Here is a 25762-nt window from a genome sequence, read left to right as displayed (position 1 = left end):
TATCTATAATTATCAAAAATATTTGCCTTTAATGCAAAAAAATTACAATATTAGATTGTGTATATCATGTTGCATTGACTTAATACTCAGGCAATCAACTGCTGTTGGAAAAAATTTGTGCAGGTGGTATTGAAGAATTGATAATAAATAAAGATTTAGATGTTGAAGATTTAATAAATATGATGACCGAAAAAAACGACAATGATTCGGATGAAGGAGTTACGGAATCGTTTTTATTAAAAACTAGTTGACCGCCCGGTAGCATTTACTAATGTTAATTCTTCAAGTTTTCCCAACCCACACACACCAGCCTTATCTTATTTATTTGCAAATAAAACTATATTTTTTTTGTACTGCATACTGTAGGTAGCTTTTTTATTACAGTTGACTGGACACAAAAAAATAAAATTTCCGAGTTTTACACGGAATTTTTGAATTCAAACCATTTCCTGAAAAGTTCGAATCGAATAAAAAAATATCAACCAAATCGCTCCAGCCGTTCTCACGTGATGCCATTACATACGTGCCATTACATACATTGACCATTTCATTTTTATATATATAGATTACCAAAGTATTGAAATAGACCTCTCATTCCAGAGATACATTTCACAGAGCTATTTATAGGAACTTTAAGGAGGTTTATAAGGACTCAAACAATAAATCACCACAAGTTTTAATTACAAATTATATTTCAAATCTCTATTTATAGGAACTTTAATAGTCAGGAAAGTGATATGTCGCCATGCAAAATATACGATCAGTAGTGGAAGACAGTGATAAAAAATTGATTGGAAGTTATGACTGATACATACTATTAACAAGTAAGAAAGTATGGTCGGTCAAGCCCGACCATATAATACCCTACACTAAGTAAAAGAGTAAAAACATTTTTCTTTTAAAATTTCAATAATTCGTATTTTTGAGTGATTTTCGGAAGTGGTCCTTATATGGGGGCTATGACCAATTATGGACCGATCACCATGAAATTAGGTCGTGTGATTTCTGTCTATATGAAAGTTTACTATGTTGAATTTTGTGAGTATACCAACATTTTTAAGAGATTTATGCACGTTAAAGTGATTTTCGGAAGCGGGTCTATATGGGAGCTATGACTAATTATGGACCGATCGTAACCAAATTTGGTGACATGAATTTTGTGTATATAAAACTTATTTCGAGCGCAATTTGTGGATATACATTTATAAATTAAACATTTATGACCGATAAAGTCCAATTTCGGAAGGACATTTGTAGGGGGGCTAGGTGAAATAATGGACCGATTTCAGCCAGTTTCAATAGGCTTGGTCCTTGGGCCGAAAAAATAGTATGTACCAAATTTGATCGAAATATCTTCAAAATTGCGACCTTTACTTTGCGCACAAAGTTTACATGGACAGTCATCCAGCCAGCCGACCAGACGGACGGACGGACATCGTTTAATTGACTCAGAAAGTGATTCTAAGTCGATCGGTATACTTTAAGGTGGGTGTTAGACTAATATTTTTGGGCGTTACAAACATCTGCACAAACGAATATTACGAATAAGTAGACTTTTCGTCATTGTTTTTCAGCTTATTTTGTAAGTATAGTTTTTGCCCGATATGTAATATTTGTGTAAAATGTCTTGAATATAAACTAATTAGATAAGAAACATATAAATTAGGCTAAAAATAAATATGTTATTGAGAGTAAGTCATGTGTTTGACTTTGTGTGGAAAACAACACACGAGGGTAAACAACGTAATATGAGGGTTAAAGTTTACTACAAAGCTAGGCAGCCTTAAAACCATTTTTAATACTTGTACTCAAATATGTAACACAAACAAGCCAATTACTTGATTACTGTCTGTTGCACAAATCATTTAAAATATCTCTCCAGGAATATGAAAATTTCCTCTTGGGACTCCCAGCTCTATTAGTAAAATAACAATAGAGATTTTTAAAATAAAAGTTTTTTTTCTATATGCTGTGGTGTGTCAAAATACCTTTTCATTTGTTGCTGTTGTTGTAGTTATTATTGTTATTGATATTAATTTAATATACGAGTTCATGCAACAACATGTTTACTTAAATATATTTTTACACAATGTTTACTTTTTGTACACATTTTTAATATTTTTCACATTTTACAACAATTACTCACCTTCACACATTGTACCCGTGTAACCAGGTCGACAGGCACAATAGAATGAATCCCCACTAGACCAGCAGGTGCCACCATGTGTACATGGATTTACATTACATTGCTGCAATTGTAAAAGAGAGAAACAAAAAAATAAGTTTTAAAATATTATTTTATATGTGAATAATTAATAGTTTTTTTGAGTAGAGACAGTAAATTAAAGGAATAAAATCAACAAAACTATAGGAAATAATTTTGAAAACTTAAATTTGTAAGGTTTGAATGGATTTTTAGTTTCAATACTTTTAAATAACTGCTTTAAGCTGTATTATGTTTATGGCTTCCATAGTAATAAGCCGCCAGTGCCTGTATAAATATTTTGCCCAATTTTATTGAAATTAATTGTTTAGAAATTTTGGTATTTATGTTTTCCAAAACACCGTCATTTATTCAATAATTTTAATAAATGAAAAACAATTGTAAAGTGGTTTTATAGAATTTATGTGTGTGCAGTTTCCCACATAAATTTTAATGAAATTAAAATTTTGTTATCCATTCTACATTTGAGAATTTAAATTTTGTGTGCAGCCAATTAATTGAATTTTTGTGAAATTAGTTTTATGCTTATAAAGGAAAATTTAAAATATATTTTGCAAAAATTGTGAAATTAACAAGTAAGAATTGCTTCTAAACCTAAGACGTTCATGTTTTCAACATCAAATATTTCTGATCAACAAGTAATATTTTCGAAAAAATTTCATCTCCACAAGTCCGTCCATTTAGGACCTATCTTGTCTTCAACAATCAGAAGGACATAGCTAGATCGTCTTGAAATTTTATAAGGACCGATAATATAAAGTGTCTTCCAATAGGAACTTCCGAACTTGAACAGTTGATAGCGGCCATTTTTTTTGTAGAAGCTGCGTTTCTCGAATTGGCTGTCATTTATTCAGTTTGTTTTGCCAAATTGGCAATGGATGTTCTGTTCATTGTTCAGCAAAAAATCATCTTCAGAATGAATGGGTACATCAACAAGTAATGTTGTGGAATTTGGAACGATACCAATCCACATGAAATCCAAGAGCGTCCAATGCATGCATAAAAAATGTTTTATTGGCTGGCGGCGACATCGATCGGTATTTCATTTATAACGAGCGAGCGCTATAGGTTCTTTATTTGAGTTGCAGACAGGACATCGGTTGTTCTGCTAGTAGATTTAGGTTATGTTGAATGGACAGCCACTCTTGGTTCCATTCAAAACAGATCCCATTGTGATACCCAAGAGTATTTGCATTTTATATAATTTAATTGGTGCGACGAAAACTAAGCTCCCAATTAGCATGTAGTATGAAATGAATATGACTCTGATTGTTTTTTTTTTTTTGCTATTATCAAATTGTTTACTGAAATTTATATTGTTTTACTATAAGAGGAAAATCTGCCACGTACGGTATGTCACGTATGATATTAAATTTAATTTATTACAAAATCATCCAAAGATTGTTTTCTATTTAAGAGTATTTGTTATACGTCCGTTGTCTCCAATTTAAACCAACCAGATTCTCTGATGAAGGAGTAGATTCGCCTAAGATTCATCCTTGATAGCTCATTCAAGCTGGATGAATGGCATGGGATTCCGAGTATGCATTCCCTCTGGTTTATCAGAGCCGGGCACTGACAGAGTAGGTGAGATACATTCTCCTCCTCTACTTCATTATGACAGTTTATACAGTAGTCGTTGCACCATAGCCCCAGTCTTCTAGCATGTGGCTCTGAGTCTAATAACTCTTAGTTTGGTAAATGGTACAAGAATTAACTTGGCTGGGTTGATGGTCAACCGTCTTTCCAAGCATCACTTAGTGGTTATATTCAGAGCAGGCTGCATTCTTTCCCATATCGTTAAGTCATCCCACCCAGTAACAGACATTACTAAGTCGTCGGCGTAATCATATGTAAGGAATCCTAAGTTATTTGTTAAGTTCTTTCAGTAGTTCATCGATAACCAGAGTCCACAACACGCCACCTTGTGGACATCCCCTAGTTGTTCGTATGATTTTCGATGATCCTCCTAAGTCCAAATTAATAACCCTCGATGACTGCATTTCCAAAATTAATTTCCTTATAATGTACGGAATCCCTTTCCTATGCAGTGCTAGATCAATAGCACCGAATGACGTACTGCTGAAGGCCCCCTGAATGTCAATAAATGCAAATAGCGATTTGTAATTGGCACCTATGGCCTCCTTTCCCATATCGTTACGTCATCCCACCCAGTAACAGACATTACTAAGTCGTCGTCGTAACCATATGTACGGAATCCTAAGTAATTTGTTAAGTTCTTTCAGTAGTTCATTGATAACCAGAGTCCACAATACGCCACCTTATGGACATCCCCCAGTTGTTCGTATAGTTTTCGATGATCCATCTAAGTCCAACTTAATAACCCTCGATGACTGCATTTCCAAAATTAATGTCCTTATAATGTACGGAATCACTTTACTATGTAGTGCTATTTCAATAGCACCGAATGAATCAATCAATAGTACTGATGAAGGCCCCCTGAATGTTAATAAATGCAAATAGCGATTTGTAATTGGCACCTATGACCTTCTCGATTGGCGTCATCACATGATGAATTGCAGTTACCTTACATTTACCAGGTTGATAAGTAAACTGGAATCGATGTATTATATTCATCTTATGTAACTATTGAGTAGTTCCTCTATTGTTTTCCAGAAAAACGAGCTGATACTAATTCGTCTGTAAGCCTTTGGCAGTTATTAAGGTTTGCCCCCAAGTGGCAGCATGGTGTAGTGGTTAAAGTGCTTGCCTATAAAATCAAGCACCCCAGGTTCGATCGAGAGGACGAACAATTTTCATCATGGTTTTCGAGTTTTTAAAAATTAACCCCCCTCTAAACAATCCGTCCAAGAATACCTCTGACCTCCCCTCCCCCTGGAAAAGAGGATAACATCATGATAAAGGTCAGGCTGGGAAAAAGGTTGGAATCAAAGAATTAAATTAGTAAGGTTCACCACCACCACTACACCAAATACACAGAGGGCGTTGTTTCTAGGCAACGACAGATGGCAGCACCATTATGCTAGACCAGCTACAGCAGACTAATCATCTACTTAGTTGGAACAACAACCGATTAACGAAACTGACACAAGGTAACAAATAAAAATAGGCTGGATCTTATGGCAATATCCTACATGTATCCTTGGACCCGCTACAGCAGACCAATCACCTACTTAGCATGAACAACAACCGTTTAACGAAACTGATACAAAAATAACAGCAGTCTGGTTCTAATGGCAACATCGTACATGAAGACGCACGATACTCCAATAACAAGGAGTGCAATCTTACATGGGAAATATGCGAAAAACAACTGCAAAACAAATCGTATTAGATGGAGATGCTTTGTGGAAGTCAAATGCTCCCAAGAGGGGTAATGGAGAAAAAAAAAGTTTTGCCCCCGGCCTTATGTATAAAGTCAACTATAACCTCACGCCAAGTCATTGGTACAGGACAATCCAATAGACTTGATTTGAAGATTTTCAATAGTTGAGGGAAATTAATGTCATCTCCTTCGAATAATTGTATCTGCACTTGGAGATTTTAATGGGCATACATCGAGATTCATTGAGGCGGTGAACGTGTTCAGTGCGGACAAGAGGCACAGGTTTAGTTGTATTCACATCCCTGCTCTGGTTAGAATCTGTCTTGGTCTCGACTTGATTGACCTCCACAGTAGTAGTATTCAGCATTACCTCGTAATTGTCTGGTATGTGTTGGGTATGTTTGAGCCGTAACCGCTTTTCCCCAATCGTCAAGGATGCAGGATCTCTTTATATTTCCACAGAACACAGCTCATGTCGTATTGAACATTCTGCAATAGCGATTTGAGGGCATGGTCATCTTATGTAGAGCCGATGTGAAGTGGCGACCTTAAGACTTTTTCTTGTGGGGTTTTCATAATTCGCAGGTCTATGCGAATATACAATAGCGGCCCTCAAAGTAAACTCATATCTCAATTTGATCGGCCAAAAGTCCAACTTTTTGTTAACTCCGATTTCAAAAATTTTAATGTCATTCAATAGTAAACACATTGAAACTAAGGTAGCCAACAAATTAGATAAAAATATTGTCAGTTGTGTGCGTGGCATGCTGTTAAATTCAAATATTTTATGTCATTTTATAAAAAATGTGATTTTTGAAAATTTTATCAGAATTCAATTATCATTACTCGCAAACTTTATCACTTTAACGAGCATAAATTTCTTAAAAATGTTGGTATAAACATAAAAATCAACATAACTAACTTCCATATAGACATAAATCACACGACCTAATTTCATGGCGATCGGTTCATAATTAGTCATAGCTCCCATATAATGCCCTCTTCCGAAAATCATTGACGAAAATAAATTATAGTGTCGGGTATTATATGGTCGAGCTTGACCGAACATACTTCCCTAATTGTTTTTATCTGCTTACAACTTTTTTATAAGTAAAGCTGATACAAAAATAAAAAAATCCGCTTTTTCATACTAAATGCTATAAAAAATTAAAAGTTCAACTTTAACCTTAAATTACTCAACAACTGCTGAACCGATTTTAATGAAATTAAAACTGGAGAAAACTTCAAGAAGTTATCTGTCCATCAATCTATCTGTCTATCGGTGCAAAAGTTACAGAGTTTTGGCCGATGAAAAACGATAATGAGCCACTGTGCGTCGGTCAAATTCAGTTTTGATATAATAATATCACATCGTATTCCTTATTTTTTGGAATGTAATCAATGCCTTCATAACTCTAAACATCCATTTTTAATATTTTAGCCCTTAGGGGGTTACCCCTTTCATCATAAATAATAATTGATATTTACCCTTCATATAGTTGATTTGTTATTTTACCACAGAATTTGCTTAATCAACCAAACATTTGTTAACACAATTTACACCCAATATAAACTTATAGTTTTTACCTGTCCCTCTGCATAATTTTTTTTCTTTTATTTGTTCTCTCAATTTCTTTTTTTATTCATGCAACTCAAACTCAAGTGGAAAAAAATATTTATTCATAACTATTTTTTGCACTTCCTTATTTTTATTATACTTTCTACTCTTTCTGTTGGTTTTTGCTGGATTGCATGTTTGTTTTTTCGTTTTTTTTTATCTTCGTGTACTAACCGTTCTTTGCATTTCATTACAATCTGGTCCATTGCGTCCCCCGAGGCATTCACAGCTGTAGTCATTACCATGATCAATGCAGCGTCGTCCTTCAGGACATGGTTTATTAGCGCAAAAATCCACCTTGAAGTAGAGTAAGAAGAAAACATGAAACAGTAAACACTGAGTATTACCAGCATAAGAAAGAGTAAGAAAAATTAAATAAATAAAATTTTGAAGCTGTCAGTAGGGGGGAGGGGGTAGGTAGAAAGGGGTTGTGGTTAAAGAAATGTTGTAAAAAAAATATGTTGTCAAGAATCATGTTAAATATTTAGCTCAAGGGATTTTGTAAATAATGTAACCGTGTAATATGAAATGTAAGTTTTTATACCGCTGTAGTTGGGGATGGTATAATGTGTTTATGATGGTGTTAGTGTCGATCAAATTGATGCTGCTACACTGTCTTAAATCATGCGAATCGAGTCAGACTCTCTTCATGAATTGTCTTATGTGCTGTTTTTCAATAGCGAACATTAATGACGTCCCTCCGTCTGCCTATGCAAACCTTGCGATCAAAGCAAGGTTGGAAATGTTGAAGATAATTCCATTAAGTTGGACCAATAACAAAGCCTATTGTTAGTTGGTGAGATGTTAAGATGGCCAATGCTTATAATATTAAGCGGCAAATGCTTATACATTTGCCGCTTAATATTAGGTATGCTTACTGGATCTTTGAAAACTGTCGACGTTGCTTTCGTTGCAACTAAATCTATGCAGATAGCTCCTTCGGTGTTGTGCTAGTAGACTTCATCCAAGAGGATCAAAGTGTGGTGATGACTTTGATCCTCTTGGATGTATATCGGATTTGAATATATCGAGATTCGCTGAGGCGGTCCGGTACAGACATGAGGCAGAGGTTTGGTTGTATTCATTTACCTGCTCTGGTTAGGTTCTGTTTTGGTCTGTGCTGACCTAATTTCAGAAACTTCAAACAGTATTCAGCATTGCCTCAAGGAAGCTGGATCTCTTGAGCCCATTTTTCAGTTCCCAAAGAGTCTTCCAATAGGGAATTCCTAACTTTGAAAGTTGATAGCAGCCATATTGTTGAAGCTGTATCTGTCAAATTGGCTGTAATTTATTCAATTAATTTTGCCAAATCACAATCAAAGGATATAGCATTGAAAAACAAATGCAAATTATCAAATTGTTTCATGAAAATTGGTGTTCGTTCTGAGCGCTTCGGTCAGTTTAGGGTGAATGGATGAATGGGTACCTCAACAATCAAAATTGTGGAATTTGGGACGATACTGATCCACATGAGATCCAAGAGCGTCCAGTGCATTACGAAAAACGTAAATATTTCTTTGTACAGGTTTCAATAGAAAGGTTCTACATGCCACTTTACTCATACCTTGTAGGACATTCTGCATTGGCTTTTTGAGGGCATGATAATCTCATGTGGAGGTGAAGTGAACTGTCTACTGCGATCATGTGATCTGGTACCGTTAGACTTTTTCCTGTGAGGTTTTCTTAAGTAGCAGGTCTAGGAAAACAAGTCTCAAACCTATCTTAACTTATACCATCGATTAAATTCCACCTGATTTATGCGATAGACTAATGGAAAATTGCATAATTCGGAAGAGTGCCCTTCAGCGAAGCTGCTGCGGACATTCCATAAATAATGACAGCGATAGGACTTGCAAATGAATAACAAATTTTGATGATATCTCTCACACAGTTTGTTATATTCAAATTGGAAGCGCTTAATGAATTTGAAATTTACAAATGACCGATATAATGTCTAAATAATATCTGAAAATGTATGGTTTTCATATGTATATTAGTGTGTCCCAAAAAAAGTTTTTTTTCTTCTTTTCATGGGGGCTCAAGCGTAATTTGAAAGCTTATAGGGTAGAGTATTTTTGAGATTTTTTTCAGATTTTTCGGAAGTGGTTTAGAGGTCGCTCAAATCGAGTTTTTGCCAAAAATCGGGTTTTTCGGCATTTTTTTGAGTTTTATTCATAACTTTGTCCAGATCCACGATTTTCATTACTTTTGAGGACACAGTTTAAAAGAAAAATGTCCGAGCTTTATTCTTGTGATCAAAAATTTTCAGTTTTTGTAATGAATTGGCTCATTAAGGTGCCCTACATTATAATTTTTCGAAATTTTTTCATAAATTTTGTAAATAAGGCAAAACTAAAAATGCAGTTTGAAAGATCAATTAATTCTTAATAATTTAGAGACAAAAATTTCAAAAATACTTTACTCTATAAGCTTCCAAATTATGCTTGAGCCCCAACAAACAATTTTTTTGGGACACGCTAATGTATATCAACAAAACTTTAATATGATCTGGTATTCAAAGCAAATAGCTTAATACATGTCCGGCTGGTTACTAAATTTGATATTCTTTTTTTGAAAAAATCATATTTTATATGGTGCACTTTCATTAAAATTTCATTTCTGCAAAAATCCTGCAGTCAGCTATTGATATATACCATGAAATATTTCACAAGGATGTCATCCAATCACCAGGCATCACTGAGCCGTACTCTTATCTTCATATGTATGATTTAATTATGAATAAAAATTGTACCTACATATCTTTTTTTTTCCACATTGCATAACATGTCTTTTTCTTTAAAACGTTGTTTTAACAGCAAATTAATTTTGGTATCTTTTTGCTAGTACAATAGTATGTATAAACGTATATATGTATATGACAATATGTGTAACAGTATTCCCCTGTATAAAATTACCTTTATTTGACAACGATTGCCCGTATATCCCTTGCTGCAATGACACTCATAGCTACCAATATGATCGATACATTCTCCGCCATTCTGACATGGATTCGATTCGCATTCATTATACTCGAAATTGCAAAGTTCACCGGCAAAACCTGAAAGATATATATAGAAAAAAATATATATCAACAACATGTAGCAAAAACAATGATGATACAAAAAAAATTCAAGATAAAATTGAAATGAACTGCAACAATATTAAAACAAAACAAAAAATACAAGGTAGAAAAAATAAGATGGATTTTTCTACAGACAATACATCATAAAAATATAGATACGAGTAAAATTTGTACATGGATGTATGCACAAATACGTGGAAACAATGTTGCAGCTAAATTCATTCATTTATAGTAAAGTAGGAGGGTTGAGAGGAAAAGTTTTTGGTTTGAGAATATAAGGGGTGATGGATGAAGAAAATGTCATACCATAAAGTAGTTGACATGAGAGCTATTGCTATTTTGAAAGTGTCTTAATGTTAATGGATATTATGACGTGTTTATCTAATAAAACCGGTCAGCAACTAAGGTAAAACTGTTGGTGCCGAGATATCGTTATTGTATACATCTTAATTTTTAAGTATTGGCTGTTATAAGTAAATTCGCGTGCCAGTTTCGTAATATAATTTGTACATTTTACATATTAATAAATGGATGTTAACATTATTATATTTGTAGCCAAAAAGTTTAGAAAACCTATAATAGACTTAGTGAGAAACACGTATTTCAATCTATTTATATACAGTTAGAGTCAAAAATTAGTATACAGCACGCATTTTCATTTATGAAGCTAAATATTTTATTTATAGAAAGAAATATATAAGTTTGATTAAACTTAAAATAAATTTAGAGTTTAAAGTTGATCGACGTTTCCTCTAACAGTGATTTGAAAAAAAAATTGTCAAAAATATTAATTTTGTCCAACAAATTTAAAAAAAAATCCCAAATGGCCATCTACATCTAGAGACGCGAAAATAGAATGAGAACATGAATCACTTCTTGAGGAAAAACGCGAAAAGTCTACGTCTAGAGCCGCAGTTACGAAAAGAGAACGCGAATTACACCTTCAGAAAATGCGTCGCAGTACATTTTCATCGAAAGCTGCAGAGACACCCCAACAGTATATCGAAACACTAGAAGCCAATCGCTCCTGATTGACTCGATCAAGAGAAAGTTGGCGGCATTTCATTACAATAAGAATGATGATTACTGGAATCACAAGGACGTACTGATTGGCGTAATGAGCAAACTTTTCTTACATTGCAGCGATCTGAATTTCCCTAAGGAATCCTCAGGAATGTGGTGTTCAAATCTTAAAGTTGTTCCAAGCACTTCCCTCAAAATATCTGAAAGTACAACTCATGCTTTCAAATGACGTCCTTCGGGGCAACTAATATTGTAAACAACGTCGGTTTCATGGCCACCTTTAAAGTTCAACGAAAAATTGTATCATTTCTCCCGCTTCCCGATGATGATGCGAAGTTCCTTCAAATTTATTTCACTAGAAATGAGGCTACAGAAGCCGAACGCTATCGGGCCAATCGCTCCCGATTGACTCGATCAAGAGAAAGTTGGCGGCATTTCATTACAATAAGGATGATGAGTACAGGAATCACAAGGACGTACTGATTGGCGCAATGAACAAACTTTTCTTACATTGCAGCATTCTAAAGTTCCCTAAGGAACCCCCGGGAATATGCTGCTCGAACGGTAAAGTTGTTCTGCCACTAATTATTGAGCCGCCTGATCGGCTTTTAAGTTACATTTCCAGCTCCACTCCGATTTCCAAGCACTTCCTTCAAAATATCCGAAAGAACAACTCATGCTTTCAAATGACGTCCTTCGGGGCAACTAATATTGTAAACAACCTTTAAAGTTCAAGGCCAAATGTACCACAGAATTGGATCACTGCTCCCGCTTCCCGATGATGATGCGAAGTTCCTACAAATTTATTTCACTAGAAATGAAGCTACAGAAGCCGAACGCTATCGACAAGTATGCGTGTGCATTTTCTGCAAGACCCTTCTGCCGAAACCTTCTCAAAACAATTGTTGGACATCTGAAATGGAAAAATTCCAATTGGTAACTTCATAAATCCGATTTCGTTCCTGCGGAACTTCTGCCAAATGCAAATGAATATTCAAGCCATTGACAAGAATTCGGATTGGCTGTGGGAACGTGCAATTTTGGCACCAAAAAATTATGATGTCAACAAGCTCAATAAGTAAATTCAATTGAAACAGCCTGGCGAAACAATGAAATACAAATCAATTGACACAGTAATGAACGAAGAACAAGCCGTCAATTATTTTCATCAAATTTAATTGAGGCAACAATCATCAGTGGCAGACATTTAAGACAGTGGGAACGCTTACCGCTTACGTAGTCATTTGAAGAGCGATCTTTGAGAAAGTTCGGTATAAAGTTTAGCCACACCCTATTAAATGCCTTAGAAATATCTAGAGCCACCTCTTTACTTTCGCCGAAACGGTGAATTTAATGACACCATTTTTCCAATAGGCAGGTTAGCAAGTCTCCCGTAGAGAATCCTCTACGAAAGCCATACTGCCGATCGCTGAGTAGATTCTTGGACTCTATATAATTCACAAGATGGTAGTTAACCATACTCTCCATAACGTTGATAAATGCAGAACAAATTGCTATTAGGCGATAAATTTCAGTGATGTAAGTCATCGTTGAAGGACACTGCTTAAAGACGACTGCTGGTATAACATCAGGCAGAGGAGACTTGTTTATGTTGAGATCCGCTAAAAACCTTTTTAACCTTTTTAAGAATATATTCGGCATAGTAATTGATACTTTTTGATTTTGGATAGTGGTTGAGTGCTTTTCGGTAGGTTCGAATTATTTGCAAATAATTCAGCCAAAATATTACATTTATCAACGGGGTCAGTGCATGATTAGCCATCTCTTAAAAGAGTAGGAATTGAGGAACTAGCATTATCCTTTATTCTTTTAGCGACAAATTTCCAGACAATTTTAGAATGTATAGTGGAGAACAAGTAGAACGTTTCCATCAATATTTAAAAGTGATGGAAGATAGATACCAAGGTCGCTGGCAGATAACTGTTGGAGTTTCACACGGGAGTGTTCTAAGGACCTCCATCGTGGAAAATAAAAAAAAGAAGCTGCTAACCTGTAAAATCGTTTCTTTTACCCCTGCAATTTATCGAAAACTAGCTGAAGACCCCGGCTTCGCCCAGTAGCTATTTGCTAACATTATTTCTTCAAGTTTCTCCAAAAAATTTCTCTTATTAAAAAAAATGAGAAATGAAAAGGAGGCAATATATTGAAAATTAAAATTTCCGAATTTTTGATTTTTTTTTCTTTACAAACCATCTCCTGAAAATTTCGAATCGAATAAAAAAAAGTCAGCCAAATCGCTCCAGCCGTTCTCACGTGATGACATTACATACATGGACCATTTCATTTTTATATTTTTACACGTAGCATTGAAAAATAAGTATCGAATATACGTCAAATCAGCCTTAACTTCGGTGGCACCAAAATCGTTATAGGCCTGTGTAATAATATTTGAATAAACAAATTTGATAAGATCTTCAGGAATTACCATATCGCTTCTCACACCTCCCTCGTGCCGTCAATTATTTATGTATAGCACAGCACCGAATGACTGTAGCAATTTGATGTTTTAACACAAAAGAGAAAGCAAGACATTTTTAAGGATAAAAACAAACAAAATAATATTTTACCATGGCAAGAATAAACTGTGGGGAACACCACATACTCCTTCTACAAATAACACAATTCTACAGATACAGTTGCATGTACAATACCCGCCGAATAATGGCTGAAATTGTTGTAGTCGTTGCTGTTGTTGTTGCTGGCTGTATATATTATTTGTATCTTTATTTGTATTTGTACAAATGGAAATGATTTTTAATGAGATTTATGCAGATGATATGTTGCCATGCCACAAAAATGATTTATGAACACACCAAGCAAAATGAAGCTTAAATTTGTAGTTTTTACTCCATCTCTCCCTCTTTGTGCGGATTACGTATGTTTCTGTTGATTTATTGGTGGAGGGTTACAAAGTGACTTCAGTAGATGGAATGGGGTGTGAAGGTGAATGGAAAATTATTGGGAAATTTTTAATAGCAATAGAAATTAAATTTACTATTTGGATTTGTGGATACTTTGTAATTTTTAAAGTGGCTGACTAAACATGGATTGAAAAAAATTCTAAATGGCAAGGGTATATATAAGTTTGTCATTCCGTATAAAATTTCTACATTTTCCATTTGCGACCCCGAAAAGTATATATTTCTGGATCGTTCTAGATAGCGTAGTCGATATAGTCATGTCCGTCTGTCAGTCTGTATGTTGAATTCAACTTTCCGTAGCCCCCAAATAACTTAGAAACATGATTGATACATTGATATATCGGGAATTCTCCCGGATGGGTTGCTATTTAAATTCAAGAAAATCGGCCCATAAATGGCTGAGATATAAGGAAACCGGGACAATTTCGATTTTTGACCTATTTTTTCTGGATTACTAAGTCATTACAATAGACAATATGGATATTTAATGATAGATATTTCAAAGTCCATTGCAAGGATGAACATAAGGTTATAGTAAGTTGGATCTACAATGGGTCAAAATCGGAAAAATATTTTTTAACCCGAATTTTTTTTTTCACCAAAAAAATTTTTTTTCATTAAATTTTTTCTCCAAAAATTAAAAAAAAAAATTTTCAATAAAAATTGAAAAAAAATTTTTTTGAAAAATTAAAAAAAAATGTTTAATAAAAATTAAAAAAAAAAAAAATTTTTAAAAAAAGTTTTTAAAAATAATTTGAATAAAAATTTGTTTATCAAATTTTGTGTACCTAAAAATATTTTATATTTTAATTTAAAGTATAATTTGGGGAAGGGTATATCTATAAAATTATAGCCGAATATAACTCTCTTACTTGTTTTTTTTTTTTGATTATTGAATAGCTTTCACCTTTATTAGCCTTAGCTGACCACTAGCCACAATTACAGTAAATAGTTTGTTTCAGAATTAACTTTATAACAATATAAAGAGAGACTACATTAAATATTACAATCGTAAACCATATACTTTTCAAGCTAAACACAGCATCTATTTTCATACATGCCTAAAAGTATGCCGCATATTTTTTGTATATGCTCTTTTTATACTAATGTAAATAATTGGAAAACAAATTCCTTTGATTATTTATTAGTCACATTTCTCGTGATCTAAGTTAAACATTTTGATTTTTAGCGTTTCTTTATTCAGAAATATATTTACGAATTGTATTTCTCTTCTACCCAACAGTTTTTACGTTAAATTTATTCATTTATTTATTTTTCTTCATACATATTTTTGTATGATTTTATGTATGTATTTGCTACATTTTGATTTCTGGCAATATAAATTTTCATTTTCTCCACTTCTTTGCCATTTGGGAGCAGGTAACGTGTAAGTATTTTCTTTTCTGATTGACGATTTGTATTCGTCTTTTGGTGTTTTATTTTAAAGTTTGCTTGCCACCAAAAATGTGGCGTTATCTTCAAGTAGTTTGTTGTTGTGGAAAATATGTTACAGAGTGTTATTGTCGGTTGCAACGAATTTTATATATCCTTTACTTTATTTTTTAATTCTTAGAAAAGAGGTTTTTCTAAAAAATAATTAAATGTGAACTTAGTTTTCTATAAAATTAGCATTCCTTTAATGAAATTATATTTTGTGATTCTGTTAAATTAAAATTATTGATTTTTCTTAAAACAAACAACTTATCTATTCCCTCAATCCGATAGTAAGGTGTTTCGAAATACAATAACTTTATTAAATTGATTTCATTGCTTTTATTTTTCATTACATTTCCACTTTTCTTTCCTTTTTGCCATTAACCGTCATAAATATGACGAAAATAAATTAGTTTCCATGTAAATTTTATTTCCCGCCATTTAATTGTCGTTTTTTGTTACAAAAAAAAAAACAGAAAAACGAAATTATTAACGAAACGTAAATGAAGTAAAATTTAAGTGAGTGGAAATTAACATTTCCAATAATGCTGGGAATAAAAAAAAAATATATAAAAACGACAACATCAATAAATGACGTTTTCTTATTTACTTTGACAGTGAGAGATTAATGGGAGTGTGGAAGAAATATGAAAATTACATTATGAGTATTAAAGGTAATGGCACTGGATGGAAAAGCAAGAGCAGATTGAAATTGGAGGAATGAAAAAAGGAAATTTAATTTAAAGATTTTTTGTAAGTAAATGCTATAGGATGTATTTCAGTTTAACACTATTTAAAGAAGAGTTTTAAACAATATTTAAGTTGAATAATTTTATATTTATAGACGGATTTTTATATATGGGGCATTTCATGTCAAGTGAACCAACTTTTGAAATCGATGTCTGGCGATCGGGATTAAATTTGCACCAAGGTTGGTTCTATTGGATAATAACTCAGACACAAGTTTTCAACAAGATTTTATCCCAATTGGGAATTTATTCACTTATTTGTGAATAAATTCATAAACAATCCATCGATTTTTCTGGTTCATATCTCATTTTATTCCTATTACATGTGGTTTACAGATGAAATAATAAATCTGAACAGTTTCTGCAGTTTTCGATTTTTCATGATTTTTTAGAAACCAAAAAATTAATAAATCATGTAAAAAATATATTTTTTGCTTCAATTTCTTATTATAACTCCGAAACTACTGAGCCGATTGAAACGCAATATATAATTTATACATGTCATGGGGAAAATGTTTTCGGAATTTAATCAGTCGAAAGAAGAACATTAAATACTGAATTGTATGTATATCAGACAAAAAACTAAAATTTTGTTAAAAAGAGCAAATTCACTTAATTGTAAATAAATTCAAAAAGAATCAATCGATTTTTATGTTGGATATCTTATTTTATTCTAATACATGTGGCTTTGCGATAAACTAATAAATCTGTCGTTTTCGATTGTTTCAAGATTTTTTTATAACAAAAAAAATTTCAAGTTATAACACCGTCCGACAAATGGAGAAAAATTCGTTGTACACGAACCGGATGATATACGTCTGAAACTATAGATTTAATGAAGAAAAACTGTGTTTTCAGTTTTTCATTTCGTGATCCTGTGTGCTTTTTTAAGGACTTCAAAGTTTCAAAGAAGTACATTTTTCAAAAAATGCTCCTGCTATTCCAGCAATGATAAATTGTATGTCAAAAGAACAAGAAGAGTTGTAAAATATTTTGTATTATCTTTGTTTTATCCTGTAAGGAACAAACTATGTCAAAAATGTCCTTTAAATTTTAATATTTATCCTTTAATACCCTTTAAGATTGCCAATAAATTCCTTTAAAGAAATAGTGCAGAGAAATAATAGAGTCAAATATTCTATACTAAATGTCAAAATTTCATCCTTTATATATACATATAAAGTTCAAATTAAAATATAAAAAAAAAATTTATTAGTATACAAAAAAGTTTTATTAAGAAAAGGTATAATGGGTTAGGGCTGTTGTTTGAAATATACAAAAATATTGTCCCAACACTCACCTTAAAGTATACCAATCTGCTCAGGATCACTTTCTGAGTTGACTATGCGATGTCCGTCCGTCTGTCCGTCCATCCATATAAACCTTTTAATCAAACTACAGGTCGCAGGTTTAAAGATAATTCGACAAAATTTGGCACAAACTTAATTATAAACATAGTCAAACCAAATTCAGCACAATTAAGTTTTATGTAAGCCGAACTCTCACGACCTAATTTCGTGACGATCGTTCAACAATATTTTTCATAGCTCCCATGTAAGCAACATTCTCGAAAATGTCATTAATATACATAAATCTCTGAAATATGTCAGTATCCAAACAAAATTCAATACAAATATGTTTCATATATTCGCAATTCATCCCACCAAATTTTGTGTCATAGTCATAGATCCCATATAATGCCCACTACCGAAAATGTGTGTATTCAAATAAGATTCAACACAAATAAGTTGCATATCAAAAGAAAACTCTTTATAATCATATACCCGATGTAGGGTATCATAAGGTCGGGCTTGCCCTACTATACCATTTTACTTGTTTATTAACAAGTCTTCTTCGTTGCTTTTCACAACGGATTTTTTCGAATGAAATATTAAAATAAAATATAAAAAATCAAATAATTCAAATTTAAAATATTTTTTAACACTTAAGTAGTTAAGATAGAAGGATGAAATTTTGGCATGTAGTATTCAATATTTGCATCTTTAACTCGCTATTTTTTAAAAAAAAAATTATTGGAAATCTAAAAGGATATTCAAGGATAAACATTTGAAAGGACATTTTTGACATCTTCTTCTCTTTACAGGATAAAATAAAAATAATACGAAATATTTTACAACTTTTCTTGATCATTTGACACTAAACTTGACTTACTAGGATGATCAGAAGTATTTTAACACATTTTTTTAAAAATGTACTCCTCTGAAAATTTTAAGTCCTTTTAAAAGGAAACAGGATCACGAAATGAAAACTCAGTTTTTCTCCATTTAATTTATTGTTTCAGATGTATATCATTCGGTTCGTGTCTAATATTGTGTGTCGTACGGTGTAATAATTCTACTTAAATTTTTTTTTGAAAAAACTTCAATAGAATTTAAAATTTGGACTATATTTGTACTACAGAAACCACAATACATCAAAATTGAATATTTATTTAAAAAGGATTTAAATTTTTTTTCGAATTTGTTCTCCTCAATTTTTGTGTTATAAAACTTGTACTGGTTTTGTTATAGAACTTCCATAACAGGTTTGGGACCACCCTAATAAACTTGCATCATCATGTTAAAGTTTCCATTCAACCAAAAACCTAATTATTTAGCAACCATTACAAGACGATTTGTGCAAAAAGTTTGTATAAATTTTTTTCTGTAAAATTAATTTGTTTGTCAATATACTGCAACATGTTGTCCTTAATTTAGTAACACAAAAAATACAAATACACAAACCAAAACCACAATTGGAAAATACAAAATATAAATATTTTTCGAAAATAAAAATGCAATTGCAGTTGTACTAAATAAAACAATCATAAACAATTAAACCAAAACCACTTTAAAATGGTTGAGTGAAGTTTGTACAAATAGAAAGAAAATAAAAAACAAATTGAATTACATACAAATAACAGAAAAAAAGGAAACATAAAATCTAAAAATTTCATTTATTTTTTTCTCCGACAATAAATTGTTAGTTCTAGTGATAAATTTCTTACTTAAATGAAATCTTAAATAAATATTTAGTCCACAACCCAGACCAAAGGCAGAAAGAGGAAAAAGGAAGGAAGGACAGACTGACGGACGGACCAAAGGACCAACACAACAACAGTATTACTAACAATATAACACAGTGTCTGTTTGTTTGTTATTGTTTCTGTTGATGTTGTATGACAAATGATGATGGTTATAAGATGATTTAGTACAAAAGACAAACCATTACAACGGCAACGACAACTACAAAATCTTCTTTGTAAATGATGAATTTACTGCAACCCAACAACAGAAAATTGCAACTAAACTGCTGCAATAATAAATAATTATTCATTTGTCTCCCCACAGCAAGAATAGATGAATGACTGAATGAATGAGTGAGTGAATGTATGTACGAAGAGAAAGACATGACGATTGTGTACTCTCTAGCAAGGACATAATACCAGGGTATTAATTATAACAAAAAGTGTTTGTCTATGTATCTCCTAAGGTTACTTACTACAGCTACAATAAACTTACCTGGTTGACAGAAACAACGAAAACCATCCTCCTGATCGACGCATATACCATGAATACATGGTGATGATTCACATTCATTGAGACTGTGTTGACACAGGGGACCTGTATAGCCGGGCGTACAATCGCATCTAGAAGTAAGTGCAAGTAAATGTAAGAAATTTTAATTAATAAATTAAATGATTTACACGATTTACTGTGTTATAAGATGTTTAGTATAAATTTATGGTTTATGAGCAAAAGGATTGGGTGATTTAAGTTTAATATCATTGTAATACAAAATTTAAATAAAACAAGTAAGAAAGTATGGTCGGTCAAGCCCGACCATATAATACCCTACACTAAGTAAAAGAGCAAAAAAAATTTTTCTTTTAAAATTTCATTAATTTATATTTTTGAGTGATTTTCGGAAGTGGGCCTTATATGGGGGCTATGACCAATTAGGGACCGATCACCATGAAATTAGGTCGTGTGATTTATGTCTATATTAAAGTTAACTATGTTGAATTTTGTGTGTTTACCAACATTTTTAAGCGATTTATGCACGTTAAAGTGATTTTCGGAAGCGGGTCCAGCCGACCAGACGGACGGACATCACTTAATCGACTCAGAAAGTGATTCTAAGTCGATCGGTATACTTTAAGGTGGGTGTTAGACTAATATTTTTGGGCGTTACAAACATCTGCACAAACGCATAATACCCTCCCCAGTATGGTGGTGTAGGGTATAATTAATGTCTTTATTAACAAATAAATTAGAGTAACACTGTGTTTAATTTTTTAAGTCATGGCAATATTATCATATACGGACTCCAGTACGTGATAAAAGACAAAAAAAAAATACCTGTGCCTCCCAGTTTTGCCCACTGGCCCCCAAAGATTTGGGGCCTCATTGTCATTTTTGCAAAAAAGTGATAATTTTCATATCTAAGAAACAGTTTGAAATTTTGATTTACTCTCTGAGGCAAAGTTGTAGCCTTGTCATAAAGAACAATAATTGTGAACATATAAAATCAAAATAACTTCATCCAAAAAAAGGCTTGAATATAGAACTATATTTGATGCTACCTAAGTACAAAAATTATAAAATTTTTCAATTCTATGAAGAGATTTTTTTTTTAATTTTTAAGTAAAAATATAAATTTAGTTAGACGTTTCTCCACATAATTAATGATAAAATAAACTTAGAAAAGATTTAGATTTATATAACCTTATATATTGCATTTTAATCGGTTTAGTAGTTTCGGAGCTATAATAGCAAATTTAAGCAAAAAATATATTTTTTACGTGAAAATAGCAAATTTTTTTCTTTTAAAAAAATCATGAAAAATCGAAAACGCCACATATTGTTCATATTTATTACTTTATCGCAAAGCTACATGAAACATGAACAAAATGATATATTGGTCATAAAAATTGATGGATTAGTTTCGAATTTCTTCACAATTTAGTGAACTCGGTCATTTTCAAAAAAATGTTTGTTTGTTTTAATGTTCTTTTTCGATTGACTGAATTTTGAAAACATCTCTCTCATGCTATGTACAAATTTTCATGTGTATTTTATGTTTCAATCGGCTCAGTAGTTTCGGAGTTATAATAACAAATTGAAGCAAAAAATATATTTTTTACAAGAAAATAGCAAATTTTTTTGTTTTAAAAAATCATGAAAAATCAAATACGACAAAACTTGTTCAGATTTATTACTTTATCGCAAAGCTACATGTAATAGGAACAAAATTAGATATCGATCATAAAAATCGAATGATTTTTTTTCGAATTTATTCACAATTAAGTGAATACGCTCATTTTCCCAAAATTTTAGTTTTTTGTTTAATATACCTAAAATTCAGGAGCTAATGCTCTTCTTTCGAATGATTGAATTTCGAAAGCATTTTCCCCATGATATGTACAAATTCTCATATGTATTGCATTTCAAGCAGCTCAGTAGTTTCGGAGATATAATAACAAATTGAAGTAAAAAATATATTTTTTAAATGAAAATAGAATTTTTTTTTTGTTTTAAAAAAATCATGAAAAATCGAAAACGACAGAAATTGTTAAGATTTATTTCTCTATCGGAAAGACACATGTCACAGGAATAAAATGAGTTATCAGGTATAAAAATCGATTGATTCCTTTCGAATTTAATCACAATTAAGTTAATTCGCTCATTTTCACAAAATTTTGGTTTTTTGTTTGATATACATAAAATTGAGTATTGAATTTTGAAAACGTTTTGCTCATGCTATTTATAAACTTTCACATTAATATTGCGTTTCAATTGGCTCAGTAGTTTCGGAGTTATAATAGCAAATTGAAGCAAAAAATATATTTTTTACATGAATATACCAAATTTTTTCTTTTAAAAAAATCATGAAAAATCGAAAACGCCACATATTGTTCATATTTATTACTTTATCGCAAAGCTACATGAAACATGAACAAAATGATATATTGGTCATAAAAATTGATGGATTAGTTTCGAATTTCTTCACAATTTAGTGAACTCGCTCATTTTCAAAAAATTTTTGTTTGTTTTAATGTTCTTTTTCGATTGACTGAATTTTGAAAACATTTCTCTCATGCTATGTACAAATTTTCATGTGTATTTTATGTTTCAATCGGCTCAGTAGTTTCGGAGTTATAATAAGAAATTGAAGCAAAAAATATTTTTTTTACGTGAAAATACCAAATTTTTTATAATTAAAAAATCATGAAAAATCGAAAACGGCTGAAATTGTTCAGATTTATTGCTTAATCGTAAGGCAACATGTAATGGGAACAAAATAAGATACTGTCATAAAAATCGATAGATTACTTTCGAATTTATTCACTATTAACTGAATTCGCTCATTTTCACAAAATTTTAGGTTTTAGTTTGATATAAATAAAATTGATAAGTAATGTTCTTCTTTCGATTGATTGAATTTTGAAAACGTTTTTCCTATGCTATTTATAAATTTTCGCATAAATATTGCGTTTTAATCGGCTCAATAGTTTCGGAGTTATGATAACAAATTTAAACAAAAAATATATTTTTATGTGAAAATAGCTATTTTTTTGTTTTAAAAAAATCATGAAAAATCGAAAACGGCACATATTGTTCATATTTAGTACTTTATTGTAAAGCCACATGTAATAGGAATAAAATTAAATATAAATCGTAAAACCGATAGATTCCTTTCGAATTTATTCACAATTAAGTGAATTCGCTCATTTTAACAAAATTTTAGTTTTTTGTTTGACATATTCAAAATTGCGTAGTTAATATTCTTTTTTTGATTGACTGAATTTTGAAAACATCTCTCCCATGCTATGTAAAAATTTTCATGTAGATTTTATGTTTCAATCGGTTCAGTTGTTTCGGAGTTATAATAAGAAATTGAAGAAATTGAAAAATATTTTTTTTTTACGTGAAAATATCAATTGTTTTGTTTTAAAAAAATCATGAAAAATCGATAACGACATAAATTGTTCAGATTTATTGCTTTATCGTAAGACCACATGTAATAAGAACAAAATAACATATTGGTCATAAAAATCGATAAATTCCTTTCGAATTTATTCACTATTAACTGAATTCGCTCATTTTCACAAAATTTTGAAATGAAATTTTGATGAAAATAAAATTTCTTCTTTCGAATGATTGAATTTTAAAAACATTTTCCCCATTCCATGTACACATATAGTAATAAATCTGAAATTTTTTTTCCGTTTTCGATTTTTTAAAAAATTAGCTATTTTCATATAAAAATATATTTTTTGTAAATCTCAACTTTTATAAAATTTAAAAATTTAAAAAAAACCTCTCAATAAAATTTAATATTTGGACCATATTTGTACTACTGGAACCTTTAATTTTTTTTTTTGATGTTGTTGCCTAGTGTCATGTGTGTAGTGTCTACCAATTTATGTATGAGGTTTTGTTTCTTTATTTCTATAGTTTAACTCTTATAAATATTCAAAAACAATTATTAAAGTTAACCATGGTTTACTTTGCACATTATCCCTAAAAAAGATGCAGTTGTAAACCCTTTCTGACTCACCTAAAATGTGTGGAGTTCCCCACACAACTGCCTCCATTCATGCACTCGGCCGGATTGCAGGGATCCAATTCATATTGACAGTTTTTGCCTGTGTAACCTTTAATAAAAGAAAATTGTTAAAGGTTACAAAATTGTATTATTATTTTACACATTTTTATTGTTGTATGGAGTGCAATTATATGTTAGTAATTTTCTACAAGTGCTTTTTAAATGTAATTTTAAATATGTCCTTAGTTGATGTTTGTTTTTTTTTTTCATATATATAAATACATGAGTGACATTTTTCAGTTTAATTCCTTTACAATAGCGGTTTCCGTTTAATTATGCATAAAAGGTTATTCAGATAAAAACATGATAATTGCGTTATACTTTTGTTTTAGCGGCTAAATAAATGATATATTATAATACACTAGGACCTCTGTAGGCGGCAGAAAGTAAAATACAAGTCCTAAAAAATGCAAGCAAGTGATTGAAAAGTAACCAATATCTTTGAGACATTGCGTACATATATTTTCTTTCCCACTTTTTCGTTTAACATTAAGTTTATAAAAGTTTTGAATTATGAAAATTTCAGATCTAAAAAATGAGAAAATGCATTTTGTTGCCCTCTAAAAAAACTTACGTTGTTTACCCTCGTGTGTGGTTTTCCACACATACGGTATGTCTATGCATTTCAAACTAGCATCATAATTTTTTCGTAGTTTATAGCAGAAATGGAAGCCTTGATTTATATTTAAATCAAAAAATTGTTCATAGTACAGTATATATAAGTTTCTGCACAGCTGTTACCAAAAACTTTTAATTTATTTCAATATAAATTAATAAGTTTCTTTTTTCTTCCTTTTTTCTAAAAATAAATTAAATTCAATCATAATCAACATCCTCAGGCATGATATCATGCAGAGTTTTTTTTAATTTTGATTTCCGTATTATATTTTTTTTTGTTTATTTAAACAGGTACTTTTTCATTAGAAAAAGGACACACAAAAAAAATAATAAAACCGTAAATTATATATTTCATTATGAGTGCCTCATAATCTGCATTAAATCTCTCTTCACATTTCTGGTCCCTTGCCTACTTTTAACTGGGCCCACAAATTTGTTTGTCACATCTATTGTTGAAGCTTTATCAATGGACCTTTATTGTTGTTTCTATAAATTTTGTGCAGCTCCATAATATTTATTTTATTTTTTCATTTACTTTTTTTTATATTTTCTTTTGTGAAACCACAAAAGGATATAAAAATCAGGATATTTAAGCGTTGCGGGCGTTTACGTTTTTTTGTCTACTTTTTTAATCTTTGCAATGGATGTTTTTTATATCATGCCATCCATGGTTTGTTACAAACAATTTTTAATTTTTGGTTTATTTTTATAATTTGCCTTGGATTTTTTCAATCTGTTCGTTATTTTTATGTTGCTTGTTATAGTTGTTGTTTATTTATATTTTTTTATTTTATTTTACTCATATTCTTTTTTGTTGGTTGCCTCCAGTTATGTTGCAGTCAGTTAGTGTGTTGTTTAAGAGCATGCTTGTCGTTGTTGCTACAATTTTTGTTTTCCTTGCTACACTGCTGCTATGTAACAAATTTTACTTGTTTAGCTGGTTTTTTTACCCTTTTTATTTACTACAATGTTTTTGGGGAAGAGGGAGAGATGGGGAGTAGCAGAAGAAAATGTGGATAAATAACAAAATTTTCTTAATTGAGTTTAGTTAGTATTGCACAGCTTGAACTTTATAGTGTATGCTACTTATGTTATAAAAGGAATATGAGGTTGTTCGGAATTTTCAGCAGTTTTTGAAGATTTGATGTTTAATT

The 25762-nt window shown here is 31.4% G+C and overlaps 1 protein-coding gene across 1 annotated transcript in view; it reads right to left on the bottom strand.

Moving 5' to 3' along the window:
- The window catches only part of wry (weary), a 91379-nt gene that overhangs the window by 10503 nt on the left and 55114 nt on the right, over positions 1 to 25762 (bottom strand). The window contains exons 7-11 of the mRNA XM_065499901.1: positions 23943 to 24039; positions 19901 to 20028; positions 10065 to 10207; positions 7324 to 7446; positions 2147 to 2249 (exon numbers count right to left, since the gene is read on the bottom strand). Of these exons, the coding sequence (XP_065355973.1) occupies positions 2147 to 2249; positions 7324 to 7446; positions 10065 to 10207; positions 19901 to 20028; positions 23943 to 24039 (594 nt within the window). The remainder of the gene's footprint in view (positions 1 to 2146; positions 2250 to 7323; positions 7447 to 10064; positions 10208 to 19900; positions 20029 to 23942; positions 24040 to 25762) is intronic.

This window comes from Calliphora vicina, chromosome 2 (genome assembly GCF_958450345.1).
Source record: "Calliphora vicina chromosome 2, idCalVici1.1, whole genome shotgun sequence".
Classification (NCBI taxonomy): Eukaryota; Metazoa; Arthropoda; class Insecta; order Diptera; family Calliphoridae; genus Calliphora; species Calliphora vicina.
Note: the sequence above shows the minus strand (reverse complement) of the source record. Positions and strands in the feature narration are given on the sequence as shown.